Source organism: Physeter macrocephalus, chromosome 2 (assembly GCF_002837175.3).
Source record: "Physeter macrocephalus isolate SW-GA chromosome 2, ASM283717v5, whole genome shotgun sequence".
NCBI classification, from domain to species: domain Eukaryota; kingdom Metazoa; phylum Chordata; class Mammalia; order Artiodactyla; family Physeteridae; genus Physeter; species Physeter macrocephalus.
In genome coordinates, this window is record NC_041215.1 from 103,232,731 (window position 1) to 103,259,713 (window position 26,983).

A 26,983-nucleotide genomic window follows, 5' to 3' on the forward strand; every position below is an offset into this window, starting at 1 on the left:
GGGCCCAGCCGCTCCGCGGCATGTGGGATCCTCCCAGACTGGGGCGCGAACCCGGTTCCCCTGCATCGGCAGGCGGACGCGCAACCACTGCGCCACCAGGGAAGCCCCAGGCCAAGAATTTTTGTGATTTATCTCATTACTCCTCATTATATGACTTAGAACTATTACTCTCCTGGTTTTACATACAAAGAAACAGGCTTATAAAGATGAGGTCACAAAAGCTTGTAAGCCAGGACACGAATCCAGATCTGACTGATTCCACAATGCAAGCTCTTAACCGCTAGGCTTCCTGCTTCCCCCAAAGACTATTATCCTGGAACATAGCTCAGGACACATCAAGTTTCTATGGTTCTTGTCATCTTCCCTTGAATTTGACAGACATGTAGTCAGTCTACTGTCTTAAATTAAGTGTAGCAACTCACACAAGAAAATGGATTTCCATTCATGGCTTTAAATAATGTTGACCTGAGTTCATTTCACAGCAGTTCTAAGCCACTCCCTATAGCCCCCAAAATATTATCTTATCATTAGAAAAAGTGGGGCCTTCACCCATGAACACAAATGGAACCGCAAGCCCTTTCTTCTGCTGTTCGTCCCTTTGATCCTCTCAATCTCTTATTTTTGTGGCTCGTTTTAGTTTATGATCAGTTCAGTAAAAACAGAGTATCACTTTTTCTCGTGATGCATTTTCACGGGGTGAACTCACTCCCAAATCTCTACAAGTGTGTATGATGCAAAGATCATCTCTCTCTGCTAGACCTAGAAAAGGCTCGGTAAACAAATGAAAACAAATTAAGATGGGTTTGGCATGGCTGACCCATTTCATTGACCAAGTAACACAGTGATTTGGAGCCTGAGCTTTGGCAAGGGAGGTCTCAGCTGGGGTTGCAACCTGGCACTTAACCAGCGGAGTAAGCTTAGGCAGGTAAAGTGCTTCTCTGAGCCTTGTTTTCTTGATCTATAAAATGGAGACACTGATACCTACCTCCTACGACGCATGTGAGAAGTTAAAGACTGTGAGTGTAAAACGTTTTAATGTGACTCCCACTATATCAGAGCTCTCAATAAGTGATAAGTTCTCCTCTACAAAAAAAAAAAGCACCACAACCTCCATATTTTTTTCCACCTAAGATGCAGTGTGAATATAAATAAAAGACAGCTGTCTGAGCAGGAGTGCCCCTCCTGCCAGACAGCCCACCTTGGCTTCTTCATTTCTGCTGAAGACACTGACCTGGGAGAGAGGGCATTCTTTGGCTAATGTGCTCTGGTTCATCTCTTTGAGCAGTTCCTTTAAGGCATTGCGGACCGTGGCGTGGTTCCACTGCTCCGCAGGCAAGTCTTCCAACTTCGAACAACTGGAAAACAGAGCAAGAATGAATGACATGCAAACCCTTAAATGCAGAGTACAGCCGTCACCCCTGGGTCCTGTGAAGCATTCGGAGAACCACCAAAGAACAGGGTTGCACGTGGGCCCAAAATGAGGGAAAGGGAGCAAAACTGCTTCTCTAGGACCTTGACAGAGCCCATCACAGTCTCTTTCAGTTGGTTGTCACACGAGCCTGAGAAAACCGGTCACTTCGGATATGAAGAAATGCCTATTTTTTTAAAGTAGGATTTCTCCAACCTGCTGAGAGAAATGGCATGACAGTGTGATTATAAACTTCCACAACTTAAACTTAATTATTGGGCATTCCTAAGGTTAAATGTAAACAAATGCTTCATCAAATTTGAAGGCCTACCCTTCACCCTCATAGAACAATCCAGAGATGTCACTTCGCTAACCAAAAACTGACTAAAGGAAAGACATTAAAGCATTCCTAGACAAGGACAGGAATGGCGGGTCCCTATTACAGTGTAAATTCTCCAGAAGGGGTAGATTCAAAACCTTTACAGTAAAAGACAATATTCATTAAATCACATGAGTTGCAGGCACTTTACAATATGAGACTCTGCAGAGAAACTCTAGATTCTTTAGAGGCATAATTTGTTCTGGATGCTGTATCTGAAAAAGAGAAATCATCCCCAGAACTTCTGCAGGCCACCAGGGAGGAAAGCAAGAGACGTCCAGTGCCAGCATCTTCTTGGTAAGCAGGCTACAAGGGCACCAAACTCACCCCTCAAACACAAGCCTGAAACAGCACAGGTGTTTATTCTTCAAATATTATGTGCTAAGCATTTAACCAGAGGACTCATTAAATTAGGGGCTGTGGAAAGTTCCCCTTTAAAGGCTGCAGATTTTTAATGATTTATCAAGCTTCCCCTAGGTTACCACTTCACTGCTTCTGAAAACAAAACATAAAACAGTTGGAATGTGGACTATAAAGATGCCTGGTGACGCCCCCCCCTTCTTCTTTTTTTTTCCATTTCATCCAATGTCTAGAAATTAACAAAGACAGGATGAGCTGATCCCTGTAGCGACTCTATGATCAACAGAGCAGCTCTGAGAGTTAGGAAGGGCAGATGTTCAGAGACACCCACCTTTGTAATTGGATTTTCAACGTCACAACGTGATAGACATCTTGCAGCATGTCGGCCACTGTCGCATCGGGTGCATCTGTCACATAACTGAGGGGGAGAGGGTTCCACCTCCCAAGCTTGATTATTCCTGCACAGGGAAGAAAAACATACTAAACACATATCTGCTATTTATTAAACCCTCCCATTGTTTGTTCAATGTTAGGAAGGTCATCCAATAGTCAACATTCAAGGCCCACTCAGAGATATTTTACAACCCAGTGCAATAGACTATTTCTTTCTGGCTGACAACTGAGTTAACTATACAGGAAGATGAGAATGAAAGGATGAGGTTTAATCATGGACAATCAGTTTTTTTATGTTTTCCTCTTTCTTAAATTACTTAGAAAACCATACGGATACTTCCTTCCCCCAAAGTCTTGTTTCACAGTCTAACTTAAGACTGATGCTAAATATACCGAACTGCTGATTTCATAGACAAAAAAAAAAAAAAAAAAAGCAAGGCTTAAGTAAATATAAGATTCGGTTTTGAATTGTACAAGAAAATTCCTGTGTGTGGGCTCAGCACACACACAGTCACATCCTGGTTGTGGTGTGAACCCCAGTGCAAATAGCATCTGGAGCTGAGGAAGCAGTGAGAGTTCACTTCCAGATTCACATTTCACGAGGCAGAGGGCTTGTTTTCCATAGCACAATGATTGACCACAGATCAGAAATAGCAGAGATGCCTTCAACTTCCTTTTTTTTTCTTTTTTAAGTCCTCAGTTCTTTTTACAGTGACAGTGGTACCCTTTCCCTCCGGGTTTCCTGCTACATATGGTAAACACTCGTGACAATGGAGAGAGAATAAAAATCCTGGTCAAACTTGGGCAGACTCATGGGACAGCTTCAGCAACACGTGGCGAAAATGCTAAGTTATTCACAAGATGGACCCATCTTATCTGGTGCACAGGGCACATATAACATAGATGAAGAAAAATAAAGAGAAGCCCATTTCACAAACAACACAGGAACAAACATTTTACTTGTATGCTATGAAAAATCCAGTGGTCCCCAGGATATCAAAAATTGTCACATATCCAAAACAGCTATGTTTTAGTGATAGAAGAGAAACAGCATTTTCATTTTTATTTTTGACAATGCAGATGAGTCCAACTACACTGTTCTTTCAAAAAATATATTTTATCACCAAAGAGAGAGAGAACACCTGTATACACAAGTGAACTTTTTAAAGCTTCACAAAATGCTGCTTTATAGCTATGGGGCGAAATTTCAATAATAGGAAATGAACTTTCTGGTCAGGGCACTCGTCCTGTCCAAGATGAAATCAATGAATGCGCAATGCTTGACATAATGCTTGAAAACAGGGAATAAACAGAACAAAAATATTAAAATGATGCACTGTTTCAGTATTAAGATTTAACAATCTGGTGCTGAATATGCTGCAGTATAAATAGTGCCTGGACTCAGATCCAATAAAGTAGCACAGCTCTCATTCATAGTACCGTATGTCTCCAGTTCTGGCTCCTTAAGTCATATTTCACTTGCCAAGAAAAGCTGTTTTCTTGTGGGGATAGTTTTCCTAACATTCTCTCTCATGACAATGAAAAGTGCACAGCACACAGCATGTAGTAGTCATGAAAATGAACATCTAGGGCCCACTGGACAGCCATCCAGGAGAGGCTGGGTCTGCTTCATTGCTTCCTTTACTCCTTCTGACATTTGAAAGTACTAAAAAGATACCATGTAACATGTCTAACATAGTTCCTTTTTTAAAAAAATCACTCCACAATTTTAATCCCCTTAAAACATCATTATCGTGATAGCCCATAAGTTGAGTATAAGCTGACCATCTTCTAAAGATGATATTTTATTATAAGAGATTAGATGGAGAAAAAATGAAGTCAGCAATGGCACACTATCATAGGCAAGTAGAAGAAGCCAATTTTGTGGGTCATTTTGGTCACTGAGAATATGAAGGTAGTGTGAAGTAAATGAATCCTGTAAACTTTAACGCATAACTCTAGAGGCAATTCATCCATGCTATTCTGTGTGTCATTGTTCATTCCTTTTTATTGTTGAGGAGTGTTTCGCTGTAAGTTTATACCACAATGCAGCCAGAGACAACAGAATATCTCTGAATGATTTCATTTATATAAAATACAAGAACAGGCAAGACTCATCTATGAGAAGTCAGAATGTGGTTACCTCCAGACAGCAGGGGCATGACTGGAAAGGGACATAAAGGGGATTTTCTAGTTTTGGCTGGTGGTTGCACGGGTATGAAAATTGTCAAAATCCATGCAACCGAACACTTAATATGCATATATTTTATTGTATGTAAATTATACCTCAATTTTTTAAAAGGTGGAGGGGGAAGAATCTCTACAGGAAATGACAGACAAGTCACTCTATTGAAAATAGTAATCTCCATTTAGATAAATTCTCTCCCCACCTTGATGAGCCGGAAGGAGACTTGTTTGGGCTGGAATTAGACACATACAGGTGTCTTCACAACACTTAATGCCTCCACAGAGAGCAGCTGCTACAGGGTGGTTTCTACATCTTGGAAGAGAGCTGCTGACACATGCTATTTTCAGGCAATGGGAAGCGCGTGTGCTTTTTCTTTTTCGCACCATATTGACTAACCTGCACCTAGAAGTCATGCTCTTTGCTCAACTACCTACCAGAGTCTGCAGGAACCAGATCTGGTAGGACAGTGATGTCCAGAGGCTGCTCTCCTCCAGCCTGGCAGGGACTTGGAGTAACTCTTTTTAATAAGCCTTTCCTCCAAATAAGGTCTCTGTCTAAAGTATTAACCCTCTCTGGAAATACAGTCCTCCTTCCCTGATATAAAATAGACAAAAATATTTCTTGGGCTGGTGTCAAGTGTTAATTGAGGAAATCAAAATGGGAAGCAGTAGACCATAGTGACAAAGAATTCCAGCTTCCAAGTCAAATTGCCTCTGTTCATATCCTGCCTCCTCCACATACTAACCATGTAACTGTAGCAAGTTACTTAATTTCTCTATGCCTCAGTCCTCTCATGTGTAAAATGGAACAATAAAAGTACTGACCTCATAGGAATATTGTGCAGATTGAATGTAGAGCCCTTAGTACAGAGCCTGGATATCATTAATCCCAACAATTAATCATTTACAGTAATTATTTAGACATCTTTTAATGTTCCCTAAAAGAAAGATACAGTCAATTTATTTCAAAAATACTTACTCAAGGATGACTTCAATATCATTTAATCTTTAATTTAGTCAAGTGCCTATAAAAGGCCCTCATTATTTTAAATCACAAAGGAAGACTGTACATCAATCACTCGCTCTTCTTAGTAGCCTGTAAGTCATACTGGTTCAAGTGTGAGGCACTTCAGAAGCAAAGACTGGAAAAGATCTTTGTTCCAAGTCTGGAAGGCCTCAGATGCCCAACCAGTAATGCACCGTATGGGTCAGAGGTCAGGAGCAAGGCCTGGAGTCAGAGGTGAGTCCATGCCCAGCCTCCTCTGCTTGTCAGCTGCAAGATTTGGGGCAAGTTATTTAGTTGGTCTCTCTAAGGCTTGGTTTCCATTATCAGTAAGATGGGGATAATAACAGTGCCTACTCTTTAGGGTTGCTGCAAGGCTTAAAATGAGAATCAAATGTAGCAGTGGGATGGCACACAATAAGTGCTCAGTAAAAGTTAGGGGAAAATAGATCTTTGAAAGTTCTTGGGTGTAGATGTAACACCATCAAGCAAAGCTTTGGGATGATTAACCTATACTAGAATTCAGGTGGATTAAAAAAGGGAAGCATTCTGAGAGGAGAAAAAAAGAGCTGAAATAATCCAGATAGGTGTATCTAACAACTATAACAGCCCCTTCCTGGCTCCCTCTAAGGAGGGATACGGACCCCAAGAAATGCTTCAGTACAGTGAGGGCGAACAAAGAAGGAAGAGAGGTTATGTTCCCACTGGGGATATCTGACTCGCAGTGTTGGAGAAATCTCAATAAAAACAGCATAACTATAAGTATACAGATTATTTCTAATGCTTACACTCCATGAGTAGGTTTTATAGCCCCAATCCAAAATATGAGGAAAACTAATGATGATTAGATAGTACTCTACACACCCACACACACACATACACACTCAAGCCCAGCCAGGCACACAGTACATGCTCAATACATGGCAATTCCCAATTCTTCTCTGAATATATATCACACTCTCACTCTGTCTGGAGAACTGATCCCATGCATTCACTTCTAGAAATCGTACACATTCTTCAAATTCTGCACCAAGAATAATTCCAACTCTGATCAACCCAGCCTGAAGTAATTCCTTTCTCTATTCAGCTGCACAATAAATACTCTTGGTTAGTCTGTGTATCTTAGAAGGAGCTTACTTTATCACAATATCCCTTTATGTTACTTTACAGTTTACAAAGTGTTTTTTTCCAAACTATTAGTTCATCCTCATGAGGAGAGCAGGGGGTCAGTATTACACCTGAAAGTGAGATGAAGATCAGAGAAGAGTGAGTTTTCAAGGACATCTGTGGGTGACAGCCAGAACTAGGCCCCAGGGATTCATCTGACAAGTTTTCTAACTACTGGACCAATATCCTTTCTACTCAGCTCTGCCCCTGTGCCAGTGCCCAATCACACAGTCACACATGGGGAAGGGTCTTGACATTTAATGTTAAACAAAGGAACATATAAGACCAATGAGCAAACAGGTGACAGGGCCTGAAGAGCCAGCTTCTCTGGAAGAAATCTTCTCCCTCAACAGTGCCATTTCAGACATAAGCATTGTTTCCCACATCATCTTTCCTATTTCCAAAGAATTTATCATCTGTAAACATTTACAAAATGCCTGGTGCTGAGGATTATTACAGATGCAATTTCAAGGTCTTTGAGTCCCAAATTATGGGCCTTTTTTGGGGGGTTGAAATTCATACAAATGTTAACATGATTGAATTGAGCATAATATAAATAAAATTGTTTATATCTAGACAAACCTGTTCACTAAAATACAGAGGACCAATCCACTCTTCATGTAATGCTTTTAGACCAAATAACAAAATGCAATTGTAGGTAAACTTCCCATTAGTGACATAAAATTAGGTTGGGAATGGAGGCAATTTTTGTCTAAAATTAAAAAGATGCAATAACGGAAACCAGTTTTTTACTCTCTCAATGCAGTATTCTGCCAGAGTGGACGTATCACAAAGAGAAATATCAATAGCTGTTTGTGTTCATATGTATTTGTTATTTTTATCAGTTTATAACCTATCTCAAAGAAACCAAATACTCTTCTCAGTAGATGCATAATTCATATGCATCATTCATATCATTCATACCTCTATGTGAAAACAAGAGTGGTGATAATACACGTTACAGTTCACTAATATTTGATTCAAGTTTTTAGAAAGTCGATCACTTCTGAGTGATAAATAAAATGTGCCGATAATACAATATAAGCAATAAAACATCACAAGGGTTTGTATTAAGCATTAATCATCATTCATTTAACAAATTTTTCTTTCGTGTCTCCAGCATAAGTCACTAAGATGCAAAGATAACCCAGTACACACTATCACTGTAATTATGGAGCTCACAAACAAATTTTTCTTTCATGCCTCCAGCATAAGTCACTAAGATGCAAAGATAACCCAGTACACACTATCACTGTAATTATGGAGCTCACAATTGAGTAGAGAAGCTTATTATTGCTAAACACATAGCTAAGTGAAACCATTCTTAAAATAAAACAAAATGATAGTTTTATCCCCTGTACCTCAACTATAAGAAATATTTATTTCATGAAGGCCTGCAACAGATCACCTATAAAGTACAAGAGAACAGCTCTCACGGTTTGTGGTAGCATACAGATAGATGCTGATAAAATAGGTATATGTTGGGTATATTGTAGAATAAAGCCCACAAATTATCTGTGAGACAGATATAGGAAACCAGCAAGATATCAGCAGTATTCCTGTAGAACAGCTCAATGAATAATTTTCTTTTATTCCAGGTGCATTTTAACATTAATTTTCAAAGCAAAATGAAAACTCAGCCTAGGAAAAAAATGAGACATTAGCCTTAATATCTAAAGGCTAGGGTTTATACATTTCATTAACTCCCTGAAAAGATCTCAGCAAAAGAGTATCAATAAAAAAATCCCAGTCTCAGAGAAACTAAGCCTTGGGGCTTCTGGTTAGTGGTATTATTTCCACAATACACCAACTGCTGATGAGGCCCCTTTTAAAAATAGGAGAACTCATGACATTGATCGCATCTGTTTATCCTCCTCAGAGTGGTCGTGTCCCTATGCTATAGTGTGTAATTTTCTGTTGTTCAGCTATGCTTTGTTAAAGAAATTAAAAACTGTCTTATATAATAAGAACATAGAATTATTTATCCATAAATCAGTTCACAGGAAATCACTACCCAGCAGTATGTAATAACTCAGCCTCTGTTTCTAACCTGTGGCCTGACTGTGGTATATCATCAAACTGTAGCAGCATAAGGACATAAATTGTAGTTATTATTGTGAAACCTGTGGTAGGAATGACTTTTCAATGAGGAAAGAGAAAAAAGGCAAAACAAAAATGGTTTTTGAAGTGTACATATTTTCCTTTTTTAATCCATAGCTTAGCAGTACCCCAGTACAATTTACTGAAACTCTCCTACACATTCAGTTTTGATTTTAAAGACTATCTATATTTCAAATATCTTGTACTGAGGTAAAAGTAAATGGTAAATGAAATAGCATTCTTCCAGCATTTTACATTATTCAAGTACCATTATAACTTACACAAATTAATGAAACCTCAAAACATACTTGTCTGGGAACCTACAATACACTTAATCCTGTATTTATAACAATACAAAAGAAAACACCGGACCAAAACAGATGATTTGACAATTCAGAAGAAATACTGAGGCTGTACTGGTTAAATGAATTTATCTAAAAATACACACACACACACACACACACACACACACACACACACACACAAACACACAGAGAAAGCTCTACCTGCAGCAATTTGGGTATTAGTGACAAAAACAAATAAGGTACGTTTCTACCCTTTAGGACATTAACTTTAATCTTAAATCATATCTGTATCAGGAGAAATGATCATAACGAATATTACTGGCCTTGAAAAACTGAAATATGAATTTTAGAGCACTTTCTGAATAAACTATAGTGATACACAGCTGTCTGCCAATCTTTTCTTGAGCTGACTACCCCCTTATGCTACAAAAATGTTCTACTTAAAAAAATACATACAGTACCATTTGATGCCTTGTAACTCTATACATGGTTTTTACATTTTGCAGCATAAAGATTTTGTCTCATGTAATAGATGCTGCTTCACATTTGGGAAACGTTATGTTATAACCCTTACTTTTATTAGATTATTTAATATAAGCACTAAGTAACTAGACTAAATTAATAAAGACCCTATTGAAAAAAAAAGAGAACAAAATTATTCCACAAATTAAATAAAACTTTCTGAAGTTGGTATTTTAGAAACCTTTATTTAATTTTCAGAATTCCGATTCTTCTGAAAAACAGCCAAAATATTGTTCAGGATATGAAAAAAATATGGTTGGTGTTTACTTATTTATTTCGTAAGAGTGCCATTTAAAACTATTACATGGGGGAATAGGACAAATGAGAAAGAAAAGCGTTATGAGAAATTATTTGTGATCAGTTCTAAGCTTCTGCCACTGCTTTAAAAACTATTTCATCTGGTATATATTTTCTTATTATTGTTCTCAGTTTAATCATTATCTGAAAGAGTTTAGAATTAAATGATTAATTTTGGCAGGTAACACAAAACAAACTTCTCCTCCTTTCAACTCAGAAATACATTTGCATAAAGAGATTTTCCTCTAGCATTTGTCCCCCTAAAGTATCTTCAATAATCAAAGACACAGGGGAAAAATGTATACTCTTTTAAACATGCTTTGCTATATTCTAGCAGATGCTATTCATAATTTAGGTTTAGCCACTGTTTCTGCATCCTCTGGGGTAAGAAGTATGCACTGAAGATCTAAAAATACAGTTATGCATGAATATTTCCCATCTTAATTAATGACATGTATTTTTTTCAGATGGAAGCTCAAATGTTGCAACAAATTTTCCCTAAGGACCCAGCTTTCCAGGTACCTTGTCACTGGGCTCAACACCCTTGGAAATTCTATCAACTGCATGCTCCCAATTATATATTGCAGAATTGTCCTTCAGGCATATTCTGTTTCCTATAATTTAAGGTTATATAATATCTGATCTTAAGGGCAATATTATGAGGGCATGTCGATTATCAAAAAAAATGTTGCCATATAATATGAAGGCAAAAGTATACTCATTTATGTTGTACATTTATTCATGTTCCAACTAACCTAATTTCACAGTAATTTGTTAAGAAACTACAAAACATGGAAGCAAATACAGCTATAATGATTACAAAATGGCAACTGCTATTAATTTGGAGGGGTTTTGTTTTGTTTAAATTCTTGGGGGTTTCCTTTAAGAACATTTTAATAATTTTTACTTTCAGTACATCTTCACATATACTCTACTATTAAATCTAAAAATGTACATGGTTTGCAGGCTTCAGATATTTTACATTTAAAGAAGTTCTGATAGTTCCTTGATTTCCATTTTGTGGAAATGTTGTATTTAAAAGCAGCAAACCAAACTTTTAAATATGGCACTACCATTTTAACGGCTATACTAAAGAAGCGAAAGGCCCAATACATATGAGGTATGCTCTCATTAGATAAATGTTTCTTGAAGTAAATAAAAGGTAGATCTATAGTCACAACATACATGGTGATGAATAATGACAGTGGTCTATTTGAGCCCCCTAAAATATTCAGCCATGTCAGAAAAATGCCATATGAATCAATGGGTAACCGAACTGTAGTACAGACTTAGCAATTATCCCTGACAGGATGTCTAGTTATCCCTTGGTAGCTGGGCTGAACAGTTTCAGATGATCTGGAGGGTAGGGGAAGGTCAGAAATGGATTTTTTTTCTCCCCATTCCCAGGAATTTGCAGTTTAGTAAAGACTGTCCTGTTCAGAGTGGTCATATTAAGTGAATGGCTAAAGCATTCAAGATCAAGTTCATCCCTAGAGCAGTTGTGGGCCCCACCTGGACTTGTGGAACAGGAGCTCCAGAGTAGATCTTTGGAGATGCTGAGGATGAGCCAGGTTTGGGAAGCACTGCCCAAGCGTCTAGTAAATATGAGAACCTGAGCAAGGAGAAGATCAATCCACTGATTCTCCTCAAAAGAAGGGCAGGAAACCAAGAGATTCCCAGATTCCTTTTTTCCAACTCACCAGCAAATACCCTCACTACTGTCAAGGAAGATAAGCAAAGAGAAAGGAGAAAGTTCTGGCACTTGAGAAGGAAAATAGAGTTAGGGGTGCATTGTAACAAAGTTACAGACCTCCGTACGTTTGCAGGATATGGCATGGGCAGAATAGGTGATAGCAGAAGAAAATGATTTCCTGTATAGGCATAAATTCCAGAAACTCTTTACCTTATTTAGATTATATGCTGCCAGAAGGCAAGGGCCGTGTCAGTTTAACTGTTCATACAACCCTAGCTACAGGCCCATAAGCATGAGGATGCCTAAAATACAGTGTGTGCATGACAGTCATGAAACAAGAAAGCCACTCTGTCTGAAAGAGCAGCAGACTGGGAATCAGGATACCCAGGTCTGGTGTTGGAGCTGAACCTTGTTGGCTGTAGCTCTGCACCTATGAGGAACTCACTTAACCTCTCTGGGCACCTATTTTCTCTTCTATAAAATGGGCATTTAAAAGCAAAACCAGAAAAAAACCACCACCAACAAAAATTCCCCTGCCTAACTCACAAAATGGTAATTCTAATAAAATAACATGAGCTAAATGGCACTGAAAATTATAAAGCGCTGTATAAACATTCGCTGGCATTCATGAATTGTAAGTTAACATAAAAGAGGTAAGCATTACATTTCTTACAATGTTTATACTTAAGCAAAAACGTGAATCTTCTAAAATGTCACTGGCCGACATGGCAAGTCACCTGACGTAGTCAAAAGAGCCAGGGCTTGGAAATTGTTCTCTCAGTGACTGGGGCAAGTCACTTAATTTCTCTGAGCAGGAAATCTTACCACCTTTAGGAGTGGCCGCAATCTGAGAGGGATTTCAGGAACTGCATCTCACCCCTGCCCTCCGCTGCAAAGCATCCCAGAGATCCTCTGTACTTGTAAATACTTATTGTCTGGATTCCTCACTAGACTGTAAGCACAGTTCCTGGCAGACGGTAGAGGCACAAAGATATGAGAGGGAGGGCGGAAGGAAGGGAGGGAGAAAGGGAGGAAGGAGGGAGGGGGAGGGAGTGAGGAGGGACGGGGGCCGGCCGCTCTGCCAATGGCCCATGGGCAGCACTAGCTCACCTGGCAGGTTCAACTGATGTTTCCTACCCGGACTCCATCCCTAGCATCCTGTTAACCCTCAACAAGTAGAAAATTGAGCCCTCACACTCTTGGCACCCTGGACATCCAGGAAGACCAGATATTCTAGACAGCTGTTGAAGCCACGGAGAAAGGCCTGAGGGATTGAAACCCTCAAACCAAATCTTCTCAAGGAATCCACCCCACCCACAGAGACTTACTGATGATCTCCCCCTCGAAGCTCTGACACTCTAAGTCAAAACACTGCCCGAATACTTTGGGGGCCAATAATGGTGGCTTTGATTACTAGCATTTAAAAAACACATTAAGACTTCAAAACTGTGAAAATAAACTCAACATTGAATTGGTGGATTGATTTTTCTTTCATTAAAATTCTACTTTTCTATAAAAAAATTTAAAAATGGCAAGCACCCAGCTTTTTGTTTCTCAAAGAGGGCTCATTTTTAAACTTTCAAAGTATAGTAAACAACTTCTAAATTCAGGATAATTGAAGGTCTGCCAGTTGGTGAGCAAAACAATGGCTTTCATATCAACCAAAAAAGGGAACGTGGCTCAATCAGGATTGTTTTTAACTGAATATCATTCTGCCAACTGCACTTCTAACTAAAATAACAAAAGCTGATGCCTACAGACTACTAATGGACTGCTACCTGAATAAATATAATTGTGCTCATCACTTCTTTACATTAAAATTATTAGCTAAGAGTGGCTTTCCCCAGGGATTATTTTATGTGAATGAAAGACAATGACACAATTATTAGAAAAGTAAGTTACACTCAGATCAAATTTGCATTTCCATAGCACAAAATAGAAGAAATATAGTGTTTTATACCTCCACAAATAAGTAATTTCCTCTCCTTAAAGATATATTTGTATATGAACTAAGCCCCTAGCATAACCCACATAAGTAAATAAATCTAATTCATTCAGGAAGTATTCTGAAAATTAAGAGCAAGGTACTGAAATTTCAAAATTATCTAATTATAAATACTAAGAAATTCCCTAGGAATCTTGATACACAAGATCCTCAAACTGTAAACAGACTTTTTTTTTTTTTTTTTTGCGGCACGCGGGCCTCTCTCTCCCGTTGTGGCCTCTCCCGTTGCGGCCTCTCCCGTTGCGGAGCACAGGCTCCAGGTGCGCGGGCTCAGCAGCCATGGCTCACGGGCCCAGCCGTTCTGCGGCATGTGGGATCCTCCCGGACCGGGGCACGAACCCTTGTCCCCTACATCGGCAGGCGGACTCTCAACCACTGCGCCACCAGGGAAGCCCCCAGACTTATTTTTATTCAGGGCATTAAAAAATAAAAACTGGTAAGGAAGACAAGGAGAAGACAGGGATTATATGAGACCTAATACTGTAAATTTCTGTTGTGTTCCATTAGAAAAAAGGCTGGAAAGAAGCCCACAGGGGCTGTGATATCAAGCGGACTTTTTTTTTTTTTTTTTTTTTTTTGCGGTATGTGGGCCTCTCACTGTCGTGGCCTCTCCCGCTGCGGAGCACAGCCTCTGGACGCGCAGGCTCAGCGGCCATGGCTCACGGGCCCAGCCGCTCCGCGGCACGTGGGATCCTCCCAGACCGGGGCACGAACCCGTGTCCCCCGCAGTAGCAGGCGGGCCCCCAACCACTGCGCCACCAGGGAAGCCCTCAAGCGGACTTTTAATTCAATTATTCTTGAAACATCTTGAGTGGTGTTTCGTTTTGATTCTAATATCAAGCCACCATCACCTTCCCACCTCTAACAGGAAGGAAAAATCACAAATTTTAAAAACATAGGTCACTAAGTCAAATGTAAAAAAAAAAAAAAAAAAAAAATCAGTCTATTTCACTTTTTGTTATTTTATTTTGTTGTTTTAACATATATATTCTACAATATATGGGAGGAGTATAGAAAATATTCACAACAAGAAGACTGATTTTCTACATGTCTACTCTTTCATATATTGATGAGCAGCAGGTACCTTCATGGGCCCAAATTTTCCTTTTATGTTCACTTTAGCTGTTCAACAGTATATTATCATATTCACTTTATAATGATCCAGTAATAAACTGGGTGTTTATTTTATGTTTATCATGGTATTGCTATGTTGCTATACTAGAAAAAAGCAGTTAACCAAGTTATCCAGTATCACAGTAAAATTATTTCACACCAGAAACAAAGAATAAGTTATTAAATTTTAAGTTCTGATAAAATACTTTTCCATATCATTCACAGTTCATTAAATGTACTTAAGTTAAATGCCCATGGACATTTATTTATCAATTTGTGGTTTTTACACACTTGGAAACATCTCAAAACTAGTTTTAGGGCTTCCCTGGTGGCACAGTGGTTGAGAGTCCGCCTGCCGATGCAGAAGACACAGGTTCGTGCCCCGGTCCGGGAAGATCCCACATGCCGCAGAGCAGCTGAGCCCGTGAGCCATGGCCGCTGAGCCTGCGCGTCCGGAGCCTGTGCTCCGCAACGGGAGAGGCCACAGCAGTGAGAGGCCCGCGTACCGCAAAAACAAACAAACAAAAAACAAACACTAGTTTTAATCAATCAGAGACTATCTCATTCATCTGAGTGCCCTCACCTGATGACTGGCACTTAGTAGAGGCTCAAAAAAGTGCTGGCGTAGTAATACTGAAACGTGATTATGTTGTAAGAACTATGAGTTCAAAAACGATTGCAAATTTCTTCCCCAATCACATCTATATGACTATTAATTTTAGCATTCAATTTGCATTTTAGCGAGTAAAATAAAGAAATTAGAAACAAGAGCTTTGTAATTCTTGTCCCTGCTACTGAACTACCTGATGGTAATTAATTAATTATGCAAAATGTTGGGGTGGGGTGGTGCATGTAATAATGCTTATAATAAACCAGAATAAGAACCCTAAAAAACAATTTTTTTATTCATCCATAAACCATTCCATGTGAAGCAAACCCACATAAAGAACTTATTACAGTATTTGGGGCACAGTTACTTCTCTCTCTGGTCTAGTCATGATGATGTAGACTATGTCAACTATTTAATATGTTTCTTGCTCCTCCACTGGCAAAAAAATAATTTGAGTTACAAAATGACTCCATAGGAGATACTGCTCACATTAAATATGCAGCAATTTTCAAAATGGGCTTGATTTAGATGACTGACAAAGTTGACTCTATTTTCTATAACTCTTTATGCACCCAAATCTGGAGATAGGGTCCCAATTTTTTTCTTCCTGAACTTCCAGCCCCTGCTTGGGCATGCAAACCTTTTATTCTTCTTTCCCCACAAAATGCAATCATTGCTATCAAAATATTTTCTTAAAATCTGCTCTAATAGAGTCATAAGAGATCCTTGAGATTTCCATATTTGCTGTCTCAATTATCTTTTTGGAAGATAATTAATGCTTCACCCTGAGGCACTGAAAATAACTGTTGCAATCATCCAAAAACTCAATTGCCCAGAGTGGGTATCCTTAAACAAACATTCATTCTGGACAATTTAAGGTATTTGCTTTCGCAAATGTAAAGCCTACAGATGTGTTTTACCAAAAAAAAAAAAAAGACAATAACACTTTGCATTTGGAATGCAGAGGAAAATGACCTTTCAAAGTCATCATAGCACAAAGGGAAGGCACAATCCCACTGGACTCTGGAAACCCCAAAGTCCTCAGGGAGTAGAAGCCAAATGAGAGTGAAGGAAATCATAAACGCCCAGGTTAGTCTGCTTCATCTACACTGAGAAACTGTCCAAGTATAACACGGCTACACCCACGGTTATTAGCGAAAATATCACCTCTGTTGTTAACTTATTCCCAGCAAATATATTTCTATTTCAATGGAAAAGAAGATCTGGGTTGACACTAATCAGACCCAACTGGAAGGCCATATTAGCAATTTGGCAGGTGCCCGAGGGCCATACCTAATCTGCATAAAATGGAGCAGATTGCAACCGCCCTCATCTTTTTTATTTTTAAACTGGTTTTTGAAGCCGAGCATACATAAAATCTCAGAGGGAGAGACAAGGAGATGGTAGTGCATACATTTTCCTTCATGCCTTTATTTTCATTCTTTTTGTGCAAAACCATCTTCCTGAATGGCTATTTACTAAAACAAAGATAACAAAATAAAAGGTGCTAGGCAAAGGAGTGGGCAGAGATCACAAATGCTTAAAAAAAAAAAAAAGTCATATCTTGTAATAGATCTTCACATCCTCTACAGTATAATTTTTAATCAATTTGAATTTGAATTTAGTGTTTTTATATTTTGTAAAGATGTGCTAAATGGAAATATACCCTGAATGTGGGAAACAAGCTGTAGCTAGCAGAGATTCCAAGACTAATCATTATTTATAAACCTATGATCTGTCTAACAGAGAAAAACATTATATTAAGTATCACCATTATCATCTCAACACTGGCTTCTGCTGCTCGTAGAATAATTTAAAATGACAGTGTTCGTTATAGCCCAAGAATTTATAATCTAAGTCATTCAGTTCAAGCCTGGGTGACTCTGAAAAATAACTCAGCAATAATGAATGAGTAATGTAAGCCACACAAAATCTAGAAAAGAAAAATAAACTCACAAAGGTAAGTATATCAAGTAATTTTTTTAAATGGAGTTAATATAGACATGGGTGTCTCAAGAGAGATTCATCATGGAAGAATTTGGTTTCTGCTGTTTTAGAAAGACATGTAGAAGGTGCTTAGCAGGATGCTGAGGAGCCCAAGGATGTTACAAGAAAAATGGCTCCACTTCAGAGAAGCCACATCTTAAGTACACTCCATACCTCAACAAGATGGTGGAATTAAGGTCAAGAAATGAAGAATCAGGGGCTTCCCTGGTGGCACAGTGGTTAAGAATCTGCCTTGCCGGGCTTCCCTGGTGGCGGTGGTTGAGGGTCCGCCTGCTGATGCAGGGGACGCGGGTTCGTGCCCCGGTCCGGGTGGGTCCCGCGTGCCGCGGAGTGGCTGGGCCCGTGGGCCATGGCCGCTGAGCCTGCGCGTCCGGAGCCTGTGCTCCGCAACGGGAGAGGCCACAACAGTGAGAGGCCCGCGTACTGCAAAAAAAAAAAAAAAAAAGAATCTGCCGGCTATATCCCTCATGTTGTACAGTATACCCTTGTAACTTATTTTATACATAATATTTTGTACCTCTTAATTCCCTAACCCTATCATGCCCCTCCCCCTTTCTCTCTCCCCACTGGTAACCACTAGTTTGTTCTCTACATCTGTGAGTCTGTTTCTGTTTTGTTATATTCATTCATTTGTTCATTTGTTAGATTTCGCATGTAATAACGTACAGTATTTGTCTTTCTCTGTCTGACTTACTTCATTTAGCATAACGCCCTGCAAGTCCACCCATTTTGTTGCAAGTGACAAAATTTCATTTTTTATGGCTGAGTAACATCCCATTGTATATATACACCACATCTTCATCAGTTCATTTGTTGATGGACAGTTAGGTTGCTTTTATATCTTGGCTATTGTAAATAATGCTGCTATGAATATTGGGGTGTATGTATCTTTGCTCACTGCAACTAGAGAAAGCCCATGCGCAGCAACGAAGACCCAAAGCAGCCAAAAATAAATAAATAAAAATTTAAAATTTTATTAAAAAAAAAAAGAAATGAAGAATCACTGGTGGTTTTGAGGGGGAATGTAAAAGGATCCTGAAGTTGCTTCACGGGGCAATGAGAAGCCACTGGAGAGCATCAAGAAATGATGGAGAAATACCAATCTATCAAAATCAACAAAAGGCAGGTACAAGCTTTCCTAGAGCTACAGAATCTGGGTCATAGGAGACTGCTGCATAACCCGGGCCATAGAGAACTAAACAAGACTGCTGCAGTCTAAAGGAAAAAGGAGGATGAATGCTGGCAACCTTGGAAGGAATGATGGGATCTGAAGACAGGCAAAAGAGAAAGGCAGGTGTGCTATCAAGTTAGAAGTACTAGATTAGAATCAGAGGACCAAGTCATTTACCCCTCTGTACCTCTCCATCTCCTCCCCTGTAAACAAGATCATAATGGCCTCCATCTCAAGAGTTGTTGAGAGCATTCAATGAAGTAATATGAATTCACGTTCTCTGTAAATTCTAAACTGCTAACCAAATGTAAGCTGCCATTGTTGTTGACATTATAAAGAGTAAGCAGGATGACAAAGAGTTTAAAATGACTGATTTCTTGTTTAGAATCCCAGAGGAAGGAGGACAGTATTTTCTCTGACCATGAGTGAGAGTGAAACTCCTAAAGAGCCAAGTAAATGTTCTAACAAACTGAATTTGAAGTGGTGATGAATAGTCAATCTTTGAACTTTTAAAAACAAAGATCTAAAAAAGATTTAACCAAGTGAAAAAAATTCATGTTTGACCAGATAAAGACAGTATAGCTATGGACCCATGGGAGTGGAGGTCATTTTGTAATTTCCAGTGATAGAGGACAAAATTCCAGGTGGTTGCAAAGAACCCACATATATAAGTCCTTACTATGAGCTGAACACTTTCTCACTGTATTAACTTTCACAAAAAACCTATGACATAGATATGAGAGGCTCCATTTTAGATTAAGCTAAATAACTTGCCTAACATCGCAAAGATGTTAAATGGCAGAGACTGGAAGCCAGGTGTGTCTGATGCCATAGCCGATATTTTTTCCCCATATCATGGCACCTCTTACCCTCTGAAGAACTCCTGCTTAGCCTTTGAAATCCAACTCCAACAATACCTCCAGATGGAACAGCCCTTTTCCTATTCCCCCCAAGATAATTAATCTCACTATGCTCGTATTTATTCATGAGGTAAATTACTAAACAGTTCATGTAAAATCCCCTTTCCACATTAAACTGTAGGCCACTCCATGGAGTTTCATCTTAGCCATCCTTGCAGCTGTAGCACTGAGCCATGCACCTGGCATAAAACAGACACCCCATAAATACGTACTGAATGAATCAATGGAATTTAAAGACTCCAAATTCCTACAAATAACTTGATCTCAAGTCGTTTTTTATCCATCACCCTTATTCATTGACTGAGGGTCAACTCTGAGTCAGGTAGAATTGCTCTAGATGTCCTACATCAATACACTCATACATTGTATCATTTAATCCTCAAGTTATTCCCATAAAGTAAGAATTATCCCCATTTTACAGATTAAGAAATAGGAGCAGGAAAAGATTAAGCAGCTTGCTAGAGGCACATAGCTTCTAATAATAATTATGAAAATAATAATACCATGAATTAAGTGCCTATTTTGTGGGAAGCACAGTGCTAGGATTTAACATATATTACCTCCTTTGATCTTCTCAACAGACCAATAAGGTAGATGTTATCATCACATTTTGCAGATGAGAACACCAGAGGACAAAAAGGTTAAGTAGTTTCCAAAGATTATACAGCTAACAAACAGCATTACCACTATTTAAACTCAAGTTCTTATGACTCCAAAGCCCACATTCTTTCCATTATATCAAGGTCCTTTCTACTATATTACGTTGCCTAAATCTTTCTATTTTAAATACTTATGATAAGCACTTGAGAGAAAATAAATCCCTAATGGAGTATTTAAACCTAAATTGCTCACATTTAATAAATGGGTCAGTCAGAATTAAAAATAATATATTTATGCAAGCAAAAGGAGGTACAGGGATGTAGGCCTAATTCAATGAACTGAATAGTTGTATTTTGTTGGACCAAAATAACATATATCATTTTTGAACATAAAAAGCTTTGTAATATTAATATTCTCTTCCAAATGCAGCATTAAATTTTTTCATTCAATTGTTTTAACATTTCTGGAGTGTTTACCCAGGTATTAGAAGTACAGGGTAGTGAACAAGATAGGCATGGTGCCTACACTCATGAAACTTAAGAATCTACTAGGTCTAACCAATAAGCAGAGACAAAATGAAAAATTCAACAAGTGCTAAGCACAAAATAATAGGATACTATGAGAAAGAATAATCAGATAGGGAAAACGGCTCAAGGAATGAAAAGGGAAGTTTTCACTAAAACGTGTTGAAAACAGGGTAGTGAGCAAAAGTGGGCGAAAGAATGTATACGGTCATGAAACAGGAAAGATCTGGCCTAGGCTTACTTAAAGAAGGCCCGTGTGGCTGAGAGCAGAAATGGGGAGAGTAAGTGCTTAAGGATGGAGGCCAGGACAGGTTAGAAAGAGCTTTGCAGGTCACAGCAAGTATTGGAATTTTAGTCTAAATCAAACAGAAAACCAGGGAAGGGTTTTGGGCAGATGAATGGCATTATTCAGTTTTTGTATTTAAGCCATGACTCTGGCAGGCTGGGGTGGAGGGAGTGTTGTGTTGAGGTCCTGAACTAAAGTGGCTCAGGAGTGAAAGGCAGAGAAGCCAGTTTGGAGGCTGTTGCAACAGGCTAGGTGAGAAGGGATGGTCGACTGGATGAGGTGGAAGCAGTGGAACTGAAGACGATTAAACATTTACAAATCTTCTCACCCAATATCACTGAGCTCCTTGACATTGAAAACGAACACAAATGCAGACGACAACAAACACCAATCATATTGAGAACACGAAGAAGTTTCATAGGTCCTGGTAACATTCTATTTCCTAAGCAGAGTGGTGAATACAAGGGTACTTGTCTTACTATTTACTCTTTAGAGTTAAGCGTATACATGACATATTCTTGTGTGAGTGTGGCATATTTCATAATAAAACATTTAAATATTACGAATGCTATGCATTTTAAATGACTGCTCTACCTTAGAGTACTCAGATATAGCTGTCTTGTAATTGCAGGCATGCTTTATAAATTCTTCAGTTTGACCCTTAAATCAGGACAATAAAGCCCTTCACCAGCCTGAATTCTACTTAAAGTATTTTCTAACTCCAGGTTAACTATAATAACAAGAAAACTCATTTAAGTTTTAAGTTACATTTAAAGTCTGAAGTCTGACAATTTAACATCTTAAACATCAGTGAAAATTAATCATGAATTTGTCACCTGGGAATATAGTCGAGAATTTTAAAAAGTATTGAACGTTACTCCAATTAGTCATAAACATAGAAGGACATCAAATACAAAGATATTTATTAAAGAGTTATCTGGAAAAATGAAAAGCTCTGAACAACCTAAATGCCTAAAACAAACGGGATGGTTAAGTAAATTATGGTATAACCCACACCATCAACCATCAGGAAATCATTAAAAATTAATGCCACGGAAAATGTTTGCTCTATTAAGTATACACAGATATAGTCCTGTGCCTGAGGAGAGAAAGGAAAAGAAACTAAAAGGGATGTAGAAATCTTTAACTTTATCAGCAAAACTTTTAAGATAAGAAATATCTTGGACCACAGGTGATATCAAAGGGCAATTTTACTCTATCCTTCCCACTGTTTTGTATTTTTCAAACTTCCTACAATGGATGAATTTATTACTGTTAAAATTCTGTGCTTTCCTTGCAAATCATTAAGCAAAACAACCTACACACGAAAGGAAGCTATTTGCATTCAGAAATCTCTGTTCTTTTATAAATTCTAGACTATTTTCAGATGAGAAATCGTCCAATTTAGAAACCTTTAGATAGAAACATGAACAGTTCCGATGTTGCCTAAAAGGATATTAAGCAAGAAAGCCTGATATTCAAAGTGGCTGGATAGGAACACCAACAAATTAAATCAATCTGGTCAGTTAGCAGAAATTAACTCCTCTCCTAGTCTTCATCCTCTATTCAGCCAGCATCTACCCGGTGCCTCCTGGGATGGCAGGACACCAAACCACAGGGGGACACAGAAGTCAGAAAACAATGTCTGTCAACAGGGGCTTCTTATCACCTGGCTGGAGAAAGAGTAGGTAAGGCAAGGACACCAGGGACAAATCAGCAAGTAAACGATCCCTGGACAGATGCCCAGGGAGGGAAAGAAGGGCCCCTAAGTGCTGGATGAGTAAGACTTCCCCTTTGGAAATACTAAAGAGGATTACCAAACAGGACAAGCAGCCAATGCCTATTCAGTGAAAGCAATGGTAACACCATGACAAGGAAGGAGATAAGAACTTCTCAAAGGCTAGCACTCCTGACTCCTGACATGGACCTGCTTGCTCTGATTTAGCTCACTTCCCTTTGTGGGCTGCCTAAAGAATGATTATTATGTTAACAGATAGAAGATAAAATATAAGTGGCAGCTCTAAGTGACATAACCAATAACTCTCAGTTAATGGTTACTTACCTTAATTAAAATAGTGCACATTATTTAGGAGAAAGTTTTAAAATACCATGGTAAAGAGCAATACAGGATATAAAATGGCTCAGTATAATTTTGGGTGAAACCACAAAAGAAAAATATGCCGGTTAAGCCAGAGATTATTCATTTACCATGTATACTTAGCATAAAGAAAGTATACTCATTTAAAAAAATACAAACACTGTGAATAGTGCTTTAATGCTATGTGAGTCTTTTTAGGCCCACAGAATTTTAAATAACATTTATAAAAACAATGCGTTAAATTGAAAGACATTTTAAATAAAATCGTGCAAATCCCAAACAAGTAATTTTTTAAAAAGCAATTTGGCATTCTTTATTTTTGTCTTCAAAGTATTACATTACTTTGATTAGAATACCGGACTACCCATTTTTTCCCCTTTTTGGTTATGCCCTTAAAATAACTGTGATGCTCCCATAGCTAAGAGCTTTAAACTTGTAAATAACCCCTCCCAGAAGCCTAAATCTCCATATCTTAATATCATGAAAGCTGGAACTGTAAAATAAAATCTGTTAGCAGCTGAAATCTTAATGAGGTTCTACAAAGAAGCGGCTTTTCTGCAATGACTCAATGCATGGAAACAGTTGAGTAATTATAAATGCATGGGCTGAATATGAGTTGGCAAATATAATACCACAGAATGTACCCAGAACTAGGGTTGTCCCAGTTCAAATGAGACTATATTCCTTTACCAGTGCAGGCACACGACTAACCTGAAATGTCTTTGGCTGAGAGATAGGTGTGAGCCCATAAAATTATGTCCCTTGACACCCCATTTACATGGTGACAATCTGTTCTGGCCCACCAGCAGCCTGTTCTTCAACAACAAAGCACTTCGGAAGGAACACTGCATAATGTTGGTTTCATCTGACATTATAGAAGCCAGCGACAATTGGACTGGAGAGGTGGTTCTCAAAACTTGGGGACATGAGACCCACCCACCAGGAAAAGAATTTACGAAAATGAAGATTCTGGGGTCTGCCACCGCGGGACTGGATGCGCTAGGTCAGGATAAGCCCAGGAATCTGCACTTACAGAAGTACCTCACAGCAAAGCAGGCCTCTCAAGGAGATACTAGAATAGAGGGTGCCTCCCCAGGGGAAGTATAGGAAAGCCAGAGGGAACAGGCAAGTGATGGGTGAGAGACGGGAGCTACATTTTTTTAAGTACTCCACCACTATCATTTTTTCAGGGAAAACGAAAGGAGTTTCCTCAAAAGTATTCTCTGAACCTTCGCACATAGAGCTGCAAACTTAGAACATGTCCTAGAAATATTTTAGTACAATTATTCATGGTAAAGAAATCAAACTCCACATGCTTATTTCTATATATAAATATATATTCTTAAAAAGGAAAAAAGAAGAAAAAAGCTCTCAGGGCCAGACACTTTCAAATTCATTCTTACTTAGGAATTCCAAAAATTTAGGAATGCTTAATTATATGAATATTGCATGGTCCGTGGTAAGTACTATTATTTATTCTCTGCATACTACAGATAAAAAGCAGGCAGTCTTTACAATTAACACACCTAACAAGGTAGGAAGTTAAAATGTAAACACGGTGAAACCCTATATTTTCATAATTATGTTTCCACAATTCTTACTTATTTTTCCCTAAGGCCATTAAATTCCCAGCCCTATATGCTAATAATACGTTTAGTTTTCACCATGTATAGTCCTTTGTGAGAAAACCCAGGGAAATACCAACATTTTCAGCTGACAGTCTACCCCCTTGAAGAATAGAGGTTTCCACAGAGCCTTCTGAGAGCTTAGTATCTTAAGAGCCATAAGCCACCCCCAGAAGTCATCTGGCTCATGGTACTCACTATGGAAAGCATATGGAACACCTTTATGAAGCTAAACTATGCTGGGCTTAAATAAAAAGAATAAACTTGAAAGATATGGAGCCATAGCAGTCTCAGAGGTACAAAAGCCCGCTTGTTCTGAAACTTACAGTAAGTTAATCAATGACATTGTTAGAAAGAGGTATGTAGTCTATAGCTTAGGAAAGCAGACATCAAAAAGCTGAAAGAAAGTAAGGGTGTGATTCTGTGGATAGTGCTCTTTTGAGGGAGATGGTTTAAAAGAGATGTGAGGCTGTAAAAATGCCTGTACAGTCACAAAAATGGGAAAGAATATGAATGGGCATCATCATGAAAAATAATAGTAATAACATTCATTGAATATGATGCCACTCAATGGTCATTAAAATAATCTCACTTAATCTTTAAAACTTTCCTAAAGTAAGGTGCGCTCTGAACCCATTCTAGAGATGAAGTAAGAAATGAGGTCAGGATCTGAACACTGCACTAGAAAGCCTTCTGTGTGGCTGCCTAGGAAGTTCTCCTATGAGCTTAAAACTTGAAAATTACATAAAAAGCGTAGAAAGTAGAGTGGAGAAATAAGCAGGAATCTCTAAAAGAATCTTAACGAAGAGGTCACAGCCCAGAAACACCTGAGACAAGCGAAACCTGCTAACATTCACAAAGGTGTTTGGTAAAATCAGGGACCAAATGATGATCTACGAAAAGACAGGACAACTGTTTAAGGGAGATGATATCATGTAAAAAGATGAAAAGACTGGAGGCAAAACTACCCAATTACCCATCTATCTCCATTTTCTTCTGCTGAAGCAAGAGAAGCTTCAAACTAGAAATGCCAGAACAATGGCTGAGAAGGCCCTGAAAGCTAATACAGGAAATAAAGCCATAAAAGAACATCGGACTGCTGTAAATGAGTATTAAGTCTCCTGGCCCAGAAAACTCACAGCCCAGGGTATTGGAGGAATTCGTAGATGTGATACCCGATAGTAAAAATACGTAAATACTTACATACATAAAATCATGAAGAAATAGAAGAGTTCTAGAACAAGTCAAATGGTTAACTCCAAGTTCAAAATATAAGAAGTAAAAAAAGTTCAGTCCACAAAGAAAGTATAAAGCCAAGTTAAAATCATGTCCTTTGACCAGGCAGGGGTATAACAATGGCAGAAATATTTGAGAAAAGCTTTCATGATACCTTAGTGGACCAGACAGACAGTACAGTTAGGTAGTTTGTGCCCTGCTCAGTAATAACTAGTCTCCAAGTAAACAGTCAGCCTCCAAGGTGGTCTTCAGGGTTATGACCCAGCATTCTGTGTTTGGCCCTGCCCATTCAACATTTTGCTAATGATCTGGATGAAGATGCTTATAAAATGTGTAGAGTCCACAAAGCCAATATAGTCGATAATATAATTTAGATTAAAAATTATCTCAGGACTTCCCAGGTGGCTCAGTGGTTAAGAATACACCTGTCAATGCAGGGGACACAGCTTCGAGCCCTGGTCCAGGAAGATTCCACATGCCGCAGAGCAACTAAGCCTATGCACCACAACTACTGAGCCTGTGCTCTAGAGCCTGCAAGCCACAACGACTGAAGCCCACTTGCCTAGAGCCCGTGCTTCACAACAAGAGAAGCCACCACAATGAGAAGCCCGTGCACCGCAGCAAAGAGTAGCCCCCGCTCACCACAACTAGAGAAAGCCTGCGCACAGCAATGAAGACCCGACGCGGCCAAAAAATTAATTAATTAATTAAAAAATTATCTCAGTGGGCCAATAACACTTGAATAGATAAGGCAAAATGAAATTTACCAAGAATTAATATATTAGTGTCACGTATACCGATATATATACAATATATATGACAGATATATAGATATAGATATAAATTTTGACCTTCCCTAAATTCTTGTGAAAAAAACAAAAGAGCGAAAATCTTGATCACATTAAGGTTATTCAACATGAGCCACTACTGTGAACATCTGCCAAAAACAATTAATGCATTTCTAGAAAGTCAAG

General features: G+C 38.7%; 1 protein-coding gene across 1 annotated transcript in view; it reads right to left on the bottom strand.

The window, feature by feature from the left end:
- Positions 1–26,983, bottom strand: part of SATB2 (SATB homeobox 2) — a 200,920-nt gene that overhangs the window by 125,656 nt on the left and 48,281 nt on the right. Inside the window, exons 3-4 of the mRNA XM_024124589.2 lie at positions 2,479–2,605; positions 1,232–1,355 (exon numbers count right to left, since the gene is read on the bottom strand). Coding sequence (XP_023980357.1) covers positions 1,232–1,355; positions 2,479–2,605 — 251 coding nt within the window. The remainder of the gene's footprint in view (positions 1–1,231; positions 1,356–2,478; positions 2,606–26,983) is intronic.